At 45.6% G+C, this 11298-nt stretch overlaps 1 protein-coding gene across 7 annotated transcripts in view; it reads left to right on the top strand.

The window, feature by feature from the left end:
* Nucleotides 1-11298, top strand: part of PC (pyruvate carboxylase) — a 107842-nt gene that overhangs the window by 4710 nt on the left and 91834 nt on the right. For 5 of the 7 annotated variants that reach the window (XM_003909497.5, XM_003909496.5, XM_017948237.3 and 2 more), the window contains one exon: nt 1563-1601. Coding sequence is in view for 2 of the 7 variants with exons in the window: in XM_009185547.4 (XP_009183811.3) it covers nt 1563-1601 (39 nt within the window). In the remaining 5 variants the exon portion in view is untranslated. Of the gene's footprint in view, nt 1-1562; nt 1602-1788; nt 2043-11298 lie in introns of those variants that run through there. The other 2 variants (XM_009185551.4, XM_009185548.4) reach the window with 2 other exon arrangements.

The following is an 11298-nucleotide window of genomic DNA, read 5'->3' as shown; positions in this document are numbered from 1 at the left end:
AGTTCCTTGTGCAAGGCGTGTGCTCAGTATATATTGACTTGAGTGCCCCAGACATTGAATTTCAGTCTTGACATTATCTGCCAAGGCAGCTGGTTTTCTCTGAACAGGGATTTGAGCTTGCTGGCCTGTGTTTCCATTTTGCTCTTCATTGACTAGTGGCTAGAGCAGGTGTGGCTTTTTCAGAAATAAGCAGTCGATAAAACTCCAAAAAGTGAACACACAATACCAACTGTGGGCTCCTGTGGGCATAAACACGAGGTGTACTCTTAGTGTGGCAGGGAGGGGTCTCTGCAGGAAAGGATTTGAGGAAATAGCCAGGAAATAGGGAACACATTTCAGGTCACGTAAGACAGCTCCTTATTAGTGTCAAGTTGCGGAGTGAGAGAAGAACCAGAGTCCCAGTATTCAGAGGGAGCTCCTGAAGGATTAGAGACAGCTCTGTGGAGATGCAGAGAAAGTGGGCCTGAGGCTGGATGGAGTGGGCAGGAAGAGAAAGCACTTCAGATCAAACAAGACTTGTTTCTAGAACTTCTTGTTCATGTATAGTGGGTGTCAGAAAAGGGTTTTACTTAAGTGCTTCCCACCAAGCCTGTCGGTTAACGTCCCAGTGTGTCCTCTGTGGCAGGCATGGTGCCAGTGCTGTGCGTGTGCTGCCTCATTGGGTATTCCCTAGAACGCTGTGAGATGGGCGTTGTTATTATTCCCATTTTACAGATGAGGAAACAGACTTGGAGTGGTTACAGAGCTGCTGTCAGAGTAACAAGGGGTGCAGTCCAGGCAGCGGGACAGCAGAGCTGGTGCTTCCAGCCCTGTACCCTCCTGGTGCCCTCAGAGACTCCCCCAAGATGGAAGCAAAGAAACGGTTCTCGGCCGGGTGTGGTGGCTCACGCCTGTAATCCCAGCACTTTGGGAGGCCGAGGTGGGCGGATCACCTGAGGTCGGGGGTTCGAGACCAGCCTGACCAACATGGAGAAACCCTGTGTCTACTAAAAATACAAAATTAGCTGGGTGTGGTGGTACATGCCTGTAATCCCAACTACCTCAGGAAGCTGAGGCAGGAGAATTGCTTAAATCCAGGAGGCAGAGGTTGCGGTGAGCCGAGATCGTGCCATTGCATTCCAGCCTGGGTAACGAGTGAAAAAGTTCTCTGGGTTCTAAAATCTGTGTTCTTGGCTGGGTGTGGTAACTCACACCTGTAATCCCAGCACTTCGGAAGGCCGAGCTGGGCAGATTGCCCGAGGTCAGGAATTCGAGAGCAGCCTAGCTAACATGGCAAAACCCCATTTGTACTAAAAATGAAAAAATTAGCTGGGCGTGGTGGCGTGCGCCTATAATCCCAGCTACTCAGGAGGCTGAGGCAGGAGAATCACTTGAACCCGGGAAGCAGAGGTTACAGTGAGCCGAGATCATGCCACTGCACTCCAGCCAGGGCGACAGAGCCAGACTTTGTCTTAAAAAAACAAAACAACAACAACAAAAAAAACTATGTTCTTGCCACTCCTGTTTTCTCTGGGAAGTTCTTGGAGCAGTGAGGGTAATGCTGTTTTTTTCTTTTGCTTTAGATACTGTCTGCCTTCTGGAGAGCTGACCAAACACTAAGGGTAAGTCCTGTGCCTGAATCCAGGCTGGCGGGATGCGTGGGGGTCTTCACCAGGAGCAGCTGTGGATGCCGGCAGTTTGGCATGTCAGGTCTTAAGCTCAATGAATAAAAAAAGGCTGTGCTCTGATTTTTGGATAATATCCGTTTAAGCAGTCTTGTCTGTTTCCAGTTGCTCTTGATTTTTACAGGAAAGTGACATCTGGCTCCCTGCTGGCCCCATTTGGCATCTGGCCAGCCTAAGCAGAATGCCCTGCTTCTGGAAGGGTATGATCAGCTTGGGAAGCTGGGCAGGAAGAATCCCTGGGGCTGGGCCGCCTCTAAGAAGACCCCTTGAGTCAGCGTGGAGAGCAGGCAGCTGCGGTGCGAGGTGGCTCTGCTAGCTGGTTGTAAAGTCACTTGACACGGGTTCCCAGAGGGTGACGCTCAGCCTTTGCCAGTCACGGTAACAACGGGGAAAAGGGAACCTGTCCCTTCCCCTGCATATTTTACAGGCATGTGCCACCACACCTGGCTAATTTTTTTTTTTTTTTTTTTGAGACGAGTCTCACTCTGTTTCCAGGCTGGAGTGCAGTGGCGTGATCTCGGCTCACTGCAACCTCCGCCTCCTGGGTTCAAGTGATTCTCTTGCCTCAGCCTCCAGTGTAGCTGGGAGTACAGGTGCGTGCCACCACGCTCAGCTAATTTTTGTATTTAGTAGAGATGGGATGTCACCATGTTGGCCAGGATGATCTCAATCTCTTGACCTGGTGATCCGCCCACCTCGGCCCCTCAGAGTGCTGGGATTACAGGCGTGAGCCACTGCGCCCAGCCTAATTTTTGTTATTTTTAGTAGAGACGGGATTTTACCATGTTGGTCAGGCTGGTCTCCAACTCCTGATCTCAGGTGATCCGCCCTCCTCGCCCTCCCCATGTGTTGGGATTACAGGTGTGAGCCACCACGCCTGGCCTCTACTGCTTTTAAGGTTCCCCCAACATGGATTTCCCTGGTGGCAGGTGCCTGGGAGATTCAGTGGCCTCCCCTCAGCCTAAATTCCACAGCCCTCCAGCCGATCCCCTGCTAGTCCAGTCCCCTCTTCCCCTGCTGCTCTGCCGGAGCAGCCGAGCCAGGGAGCCAGGTGCTCTCCCAGCATTTGTGACAACAATAATGCTCTTCCCTTCAAGCCCGCTGTGGCCTTGGGGACTTTGTGGCTCAGGGACAACTTTCTCCAGAGCTCATGTCCAGTGCTGAGTGGTACAGGAGTTTTTTCGGTTTTCCTCAGACACCCTTCATGATGCAGGAGCTAGTTTCCTGTGTGAGATCTCCCACAGTCCTCCCTTGGACCTAGGTCTTGGGCCAGCAGGCGCCGTCTGCAGGCTACTGTTGAGTAAGGGCAATGGGCTCGTGGTGGGAATGGTCGTAACGTGGAAAAACTCCACCCTCCACAAGTTTCACCTGCTTGTTCTCTCTCTGCTTGCTCTGTCCTCTTATTCTTGGCTGATAGAGATGGATGTTTTTTCTCTTACTTGCGCCCCTACAATGAGAGGTGGGCGTGTTGGAGAATCCCCCCAAACCACTTGTCTTACGGAACTGAAGAAACTGAAGCCTAGAGAAGGCTGGTTAGCAGAATCCAAGATGCTGATCCCTTTTTTTTTCTTCTTCTTTTAAGATTGCCATCTTTTATTGATGTCTTCCCTTTGATCCATCAGTAGAGAGGGAAAATCAGTCACCAAGAAGGGACCTCTTCTTCCAGGTCATGTAATTTGTCAAAGCTTGTTTGGCTCCTCCGTTCCCAAGGCTCTGCTGAGTTGAGCTTTGCCTAGGGACTAAGGCTCTGTGGTCTGAGCTTGTCACCCTCCCCTCCTCTTCAGCTTTCTCCTGGGGGGACATGGATGTGTCCCTTTGGTGTGTTGTTAAGTGTTATGCCTGAAGGCATTACCCCAGGTACTCTCAGCACTATCTGGGTTCCTTGCTCTTGTGTTACCTCTTTGTCCTGATTTGCTTGGAGACCAGAGAAAGGGGCGGGGCGGGGAGGTCACTGGACGGCTGGGAGTACATTTCCACTGCCTGTGTGTGGAAGGGCCTGACTGCTTCTGTGGCAGCTCCTCTCCTGACGACATCCACCATGACATCACGAAGAGTCTCTGGGAAAATTCCACGACCTGGCTGTGCTGAGTCATACTTAGTCTCTGGGGATATGTGTCACCTTTCCCATGTCTGTCACCGGGCGCTGCAATTACTATGAAGTGACACATGCTGGCCATTTCTTACGTTTGCATATCACTTTATGCTTCTCTGAGAGCCTCTTCTCACGCACATGCTGTGTATCAATATGAAATGTATTAATATTAAATAATTAATAATAATTGTATTATTTATTCTGGAAAATATTTCTCTCTTGCAATGGGTGAGGAGCCAGAGGTTCAGAGAGACTAGAGACTAAGTGACTTGGTGAGTTTCGGGTGACTGGTGCGTGGCATGTCTGAGGGAGATTTGGATGCCACACCCACTCTTACCCCTGGATTTTATGTAATGCAAATGTTATACAGAAATTAATTTGGTCGAAAACAATTGATTTTCAATTTGCTAAAATTATGAATTCAGAACCTAGTTATTTTAAGGGCTAGTCTTTTAAGTTTAGCTTGTAAGTGTAGCCTATAAATCTTTCTGATCTGTTTACAATTCTAGGACATTTTAACAGTCACTTTCAGGGGGCCTTTTTTTTTTTTTTTTTGAGATGGAGTCTCGCTCTGTCACTCAGGCTGGAGTGCAGTGGCGCGATCTTGGCTCACTGCAACCTCCGCCTCCTGGTTCAAGCGATTCTCCTCCTGCCTCAGCCTCCCGAGTAGCTGGAATTACAGGCATGTGCTACCATGCTGGCTAATTTTTTTGTATTTTTAGTAGAGATGGGGTTTCTTCATGTTGGTCAGGCTGGTCTCAAACTCCTGAGCTCGAGTGATCTGCCTGCCTCAGCCTCCCAAAGTTCTGGGATTCCAGGCGTGAGCCACTGCGCCTGGCCTTAGGGGGCTTTTTCATTAATGGTTGGTCCCATTTGCAAATGTAATGAAACTCTTCTGAAATTTTTCAATTGAACTTATAAATTATATTCAATTTTCATTAACTATTTTAATAATTCTGGCCGGGCACGGTGGGTGGCTCATGCCTGTAATCCCAGCACTTTGGGAGGCTGAGGCGGGCAGATCACGAGGTCAAGAGATCGAGACCATCCTGGCCAACATGGTGAAACCCGATCTCCACTAAAAATACAAAAATTAGCTGGGCGTGGTGGCGGGCATCTGTAATCCCAGCTATTGGGAGGCTGAGGCAGGAGAATCGCTTGAACCTGGGAGGTGGAGCTTGCAGTGAGCCGAGATTGTGCCACTGCATTCCAGCCTGGTGACAAAGCAAGACTCCATCTCAAAATAATAATAACAATAATAATAATACTTCCATTTGTCTGATTAAAATAAAACCTCTCATACCTAAATGACTCTTTTAAATCTAATAAATGAAACTGAATGTTACACTTTTCTTAAACTTTCCTATACTGTTTTATGTTTTATTTATTTATTTTTGTTTATTTTGAGACAGGGTCTCATTCTGTCACTCAGGCTGGAGTGCAGTGGCACAGTCTCAGCTCACTGCAACCTCTACCTCCCAGGCTCCGGTGATCTTCCCTTTTCAGACTCCTGAGTAGCTGGGATTACAGGTTCAAGCCACCACACCCAGCTAATTTTTGTACTTTTTGTAGAGACAGGGTTTCACCACATTGTCCAGGTTCATCTCGAACTCCTAAGCTCAAACAATCAGCCCGCCTTGGCCTCCCAAAGTGCTGATACATTTTAGTGTTTTCAACAGCTTTATTGGGGTATTATTGAGGTAAGTTGCACATATTTAAAGTGTACAATTTGATAAGTTTTAACATATGTGTACACTTGTGAAACCATCACCGCAGTCCAGAGAGTGAACACATTCATCACCTTTGGAATTCCTCCCTCTGCCTCCGCACTCTTCAAGAAACCGTGGAACTGCTTTCTGTTACTATAGGTTAGTTTCCATTTTCTGGAATTTCATATAAATTGACTCATACAGTATATATTCTTTTTTCTCTGCATTCTTTTACTCAACATAATTATCTTGAGATACGTCCATATTGTTGCATGTATTGATAGTTCATTTCCTTCTTTTTTTTTTTTTTTTAGACAGATTCTTGCTCTGTCACCCAAGCTGGAATATAGTGGTGTGATCATAGCTCACTGCAGCCTTGATCTTCTGGGCTCAAGTGATCTCCCATCTCACTGAGTAGCTGGAACTACAGGTGTGTGCCACTACGCCTGGCATATATATATTATATGTATTATATGTATATTAATCTTTTTTTTTTTTTTGAGACGGGGTCTTGCTCTGTCACCCAGGCTGGAGTGCAGTGGCCGGATCTCAGCTCACTGCAAGCTCCGCCTCCCGGGTTTACGCCATTCTCCTGCCTCAGCCTCCCGAGTAGCTGGGACTACAGGCGCCCGCCACCTTGCCCGGCTAGTTTTTTGTATTTTTTAGTAGAGACGGGGTTTTACTGTGTTAGCCAGGATGGTCTTGATCTCCTGACCTCGTGATCCGCCCGCCTCGGCCTCCCAAAGTGCTGGGATTACAGGCGTGAGCCACCGCGCCCGGCCATATGTATATTAATCTTTAGTAGAGATGAGACCTCGCTGCGTTGCTTAGGCTTGTCTTTTTTTTTTTTTTTTTTGAGACGGAGTCTTGCTCTGTCACCCAGGCTGGAGTGCAGGGGCGTGACCTCAGCTCACTAGAACCTCTGCCTCCTGGGTTCATGCCATTCTTCTGCCCCAGCCTCCCGAGTAGGTGGGACTACAGGCACCCGCCACCACACCTGGCTAATTTTATTTTGTATTTTTAGGTAGGGCAGGGTTTCCACCGTGTTAGTCAGGATGGTCTTGATCTCCTGACCTCGTGATCCCCCCCGCCAGGGCCTCCCAAAGTGCTGAGATTACAGGCGTGAGCCACCACACCCAGCCTTTTTTTTTTTTTCTTCTTTTTGCTGATTTTGTTTATGGGTATTACAGTCTATCCAGTCACCTTTGTTGGTCATCTCAGGTGCTTCTACTTTTTGGCATTTACAAATAAAGCTGCTGTGAACTTTTGTGTATAAGTCTTTGTGTGAACATATATTTCCTTTTCTCTTGGGTAAATGCCTAGGAGTGGAGTCGCTGGGTCCTGTGGTAGCTGTATGTGTGTTTAACTTGAGCTGCCAAATTTTCTGACGTATTTGTAGTATTTTACATTCCTACCAGCTGTGTATGAGAGTTCCAGTTTCTCTTCATCCTCCCCAACACTGGGTATGGTTAGTCTTTTAAGTTTTAGCCATTTGGAAAGGTATACGGTGGTATCTCATGGTTTCAATTTACCTAATGATAATGATGTTGAGCATCTTTTCATGTATTTGTCATCTGCCAGTACTGATTTTAAACTTAGTAAAATTTCTATGTAAAATCATATGTCTAAACTAACTACTCAGTTATATGTTTTTTGTTTTGAGACAGGGTCTTGCTCTGTCTCCCAGGCTGGCCTGCACTGATGTGATCATGGCTCACTACAGCCTCGACCTCCCATGCTCAAGCGATCCTCCCATCTCAGCCTCTTGACTAGCTGGGACCACGGCATGCACATCATGCCTGGCTGATTTAAAAAAAATTTTTTTTTTTTTTGTTAGATGGAGTCTCACTCTGTTGCTCAGGCTGGAGTGCAGTTTCATGATCTTGGCTTACTTACAACCTCCGCCTACCGGGTTCAAGGGATTCTTCTGTCTCAGCCTCCCGAGTAGCTGGGACTACAGGCGCGGGCCACCACACCCAGCTTATTTTTGTATTTTTAATAGAGACAGAGTTTCACCATATTGGCCAGGCTGATCTCAAACTCCTGACCTCGTGATCCACCCGCCTTGACCTCCCAAAGTGCTGGGATCACAGGCGCGAGCCACTGCACCTGGCCTTTTAAAAATTTTTCTTTGTAGAGATGAGATTTCACTATGTTGCCAGGGCTGGTCTCAAACTGCTATCAAGCGATCCACCTGCCTCAGCCTCCCAAAATTGTGGGATTACAGATGTGAGCCATCACACCTGGCCTCAGTTACATGTTTTAATTGGAATCTCAAGACTGATTTGTTATTCAAAACAGACCATATTCTCTTAGAGTACGTAAAGTAACAGATAGCACACAGATTTCTTAACACAAAAATATAAATACTATGGTTTTTATTTTCCTAGCCTTGTCTATATTTAATCTGATATCTTCCTGGAATTAGAGAAGCTTACCTAATAAGGACATCAATACATTATTTTAAAGTATAGTAAATTATTTTTCTAATCAACTTTTGGCCTTTGTTTCTCAACCGGATGACATTTTCTTTATAATTAAAGAGACCCCTGGCCGGGATGAGACTGGACTTTGAATCTAACTGCTAAGCAGAGCCTGCTCCATTGCCACCATGTTGCCTCCAAATGGTGATGGTCTCACAGCCCCTGTGCCTCAAATAGAAGTATCACATTACTAATCTCTTCCTCCTCTCATCCAATGTGACTCTTCTGTTCTGACCCCCACCCTAAACCATTTGAATTCAGTTAATCTATTTAAGGCTTCCTTTTTGTTATGCAGTATGGTCACAAAAATAGGTAGAACTAAATACAAAATAGATACAGTTTAGATTTCTGTAGATTATCTGTATCTCCCAAGGCTTTCTCCGACCAAGGACTAGTTGTAAAATCATGCCAGTGACCCACCAGGGCTAGAATTTGAGTCCCAGCCTTCTGAGTCCATGTCTGGAGTTTCCTCCCATCTCTTAGACCTTTCCAAATAAAGAGAAAGAGAGAGTGGTACTTACGAGTTCTTGCTTTCTGATCACGCCTGGTTACCAAGAAATTATGGCATCTGGAACCAGTGCCACCTTTTTCATGTTCTTCAGTTTACCCCCTTGGAAATGGTGAGAATTCTGGCCTCTCTCTAACCTCCCGGTGGAGAGCTACCAATCTTTGGAGAGGCCATTGCCATCAAATTCTTGTTAGAAATCTGCATCTTGGATAATAACTAGATGCAGAATTACTTGCCTGTCCTGGTCACTGGGTATGGCCGCAGGAAGCTTGTAGGTGGTGAGTGGACCTGGTTGAGAATCATCAATGCAATTTGACTCTCCTTTGATGTCTGATGCACATGTGGCCCCGTGTGAGTAAGAGCAGAGGTTTGTAGAGTGACAAGAAAAGGACATTTGGGGGAGAAATTGGCAGGAGACTGAGGTTTTTGCACTGCAAGAGTTTTTTGTCCCCCATTTAAAAAAATTGTGGTAAAATACATTGTCTTCGTCTCTTTGGGCTGCTATAACAAAAATAACCTTATTCTAGGTAATTTATAAGCAATAGAAATTTATGTATGTATTATTTTTATTTATTTATTTATTTTATTTTATTTTATTTTGAGACGGAGTCTCGTTCTGTGACCCAGACTGGAGTGCAGTGGCGCGATCTCGGCTCACTGCAAGCTCTGCCTCCTGGGTTCACGCCATTCTCCTGCCTCAGCCTCCTGAGTAGCTGGGACTGCAGGCACCTGCCACCATGCCCTTCTAATTTTGTATTTTTAGTAGAGACGGGGTTTCTCCATATTGGTCAGGCTGGTCTCCAACTCCTGACCTCAGGTGATCTGCCTGCCTTTGCCTCCCAAAGTATTGGGATTACAGGCATGAGCCACCATGCAGGAGTTTTAAGTACAGTCTGTCCTCACCTGTGGCTGTGTTCCCCTTTCAGGTGGTAAAGGAGCACTGTGAGATACAGTATTTAATAGCACAGTTGTTTCTTGGTATCCTGTGGGGACTGGTTCCAAGACCCCTTATAGATGCCAAAATCCTCCAGGATGCTCAAGTGCTTGATAGAAAATGGCATAGTATTTGCATATAACCTATGCGTATCATCTTATGTACTTTAAATAATCTCTGGATAGCTTAAAATATCCAGTCCAATGTAAATGCCATGTAAATGGTTCTTATAGTGTATTGTTTTTATTTGTATTATTTTTTATTGTCATTTTTTATTTTGCTTTTTTTTTTTTTTTTTTTTGAGACGGAGTCTCGCTGTGTGGCCCAGGCTGGAGTGCAGTGGCGGGATCTCAGCTCACTGCAAGCTCCGCCTCCCGGGTTCACGCCATTCTCCGGCCTCAGCCTCCCGAGTAGCTGGGACTACAGGCGCCCGCCACCTTGCCCGGCTAGTTTTTTGTATTTCTTAATAGAGACGGGGTTTCACCGTGTTAGCCAGGATGGTCTCGATCTCCTGACCTCGTGATCCGCCCGTCTCGGCCTCCCAAAGTGCTGGGATTACAGGCTTGAGCCACCGCGCCCGGCCTATTTTGCTTTTTTGAACATGTTTGATCCCCAGTTGGTTGAATTAGTGGATGTGGAACCCACAGATACAGAGGGCTGACCATATAGTAAATGAAGGCAGTGATGTCACTGAGTGGCCACTCTGCTCTCAGAGAGAAAGGAAAATGTGCCTCACCATAGGACTGGTATTAAATGGCTGGGGGGTGCAGATAAGATTAAACCTAAAACTTAGTCACTTAACACAGCAATTCCAGTTCTAGAAATGTAACCTGTGGCATCATGGGACAAGCATGCAAACATATGAGGTGATAGCAGAAATTGGGAAATCACCAAAACGTACATCAGAAAATGGTTGCTACATATGAAGTCTGTTCCGTGTCATATGATGTAGCCTTTAAAAATAGCTCATGTATCCTAATCAAGGTGTCACTCTAAATTTATTACCGCAGGACAAGAGCTATGATGCCTTTACACAAAAAAAGTATATTATGAAACAGAATGTGTAATATCTCATTTTTTGTTATTTTGGAATGCTATACCAACAATTTGTTCAGGTTGCTGGAGTTACGAAATTATGTGTTTAAAAATTTTTCTATGTAGTATTTTTTCTTTGTAGTATGTTTTAAGTTATCAATTTAAAAAATCTAAATAGAGAAGGGTGCAATTCGTAACACTACTTGGGGCTTAAGGTTGAGTACTAGGTACTTAACTATCAGAGATCTACTTTTTTACCCTTCTTTTCCAGAAACTTGTTTCGGGGGATGAAAACCTCTTTGTAAATGCCATATGAGATGTAGATTGCTGGGGAGTGGTGGAGTGAAGACTTCATAAAAGCTCTTCCTCTATTAAAAGGAATGAGAAAACTGGCAAAAATGATCCAAACCAACTTTTTCAGAACTCGAGAAATTAACCAAAGGCTTGCAACAATCTAAGACACATTTATTCAGGAAAAATTGCAGAAAAAAATTATCCTTGTTTTCAACAAAAAGTTATGAGGCGTGCAAAGAAACAAGAAAGTATGGTTCATACACAGGGAAAGACACAGTCTTTTCCAGCCCAGATGTTGGACTTCATAGACAATGATGTTAAATCAACTATTTTAAATATGTCTAAAGAACTTAAGGAAAATGTGAGAAGAATGCCTCACCAAATAGAGGGAGGCCAAGGCGGGCAGATCACGAGGTCGGGAGATCGAGACCATCCTGGCTAACACAGTGAAACCCCGTCTCTACTAAAAATACAAAAAATTAGCTGAGTGTGGTGGCGCGCACCTGTTGTCCCGGCTATTTGGGAGGCTGAGGCAGGAGAATCGCTTGAACCCGGGAGATGGAGATTGCAGTGAGCTGA

This window comes from Papio anubis, chromosome 12 (assembly GCF_008728515.1).
Source record: "Papio anubis isolate 15944 chromosome 12, Panubis1.0, whole genome shotgun sequence".
NCBI lineage: Eukaryota > Metazoa > Chordata > Mammalia > Primates > Cercopithecidae > Papio > Papio anubis.
This window is presented reverse-complemented; position numbering and strand designations above follow the sequence as displayed.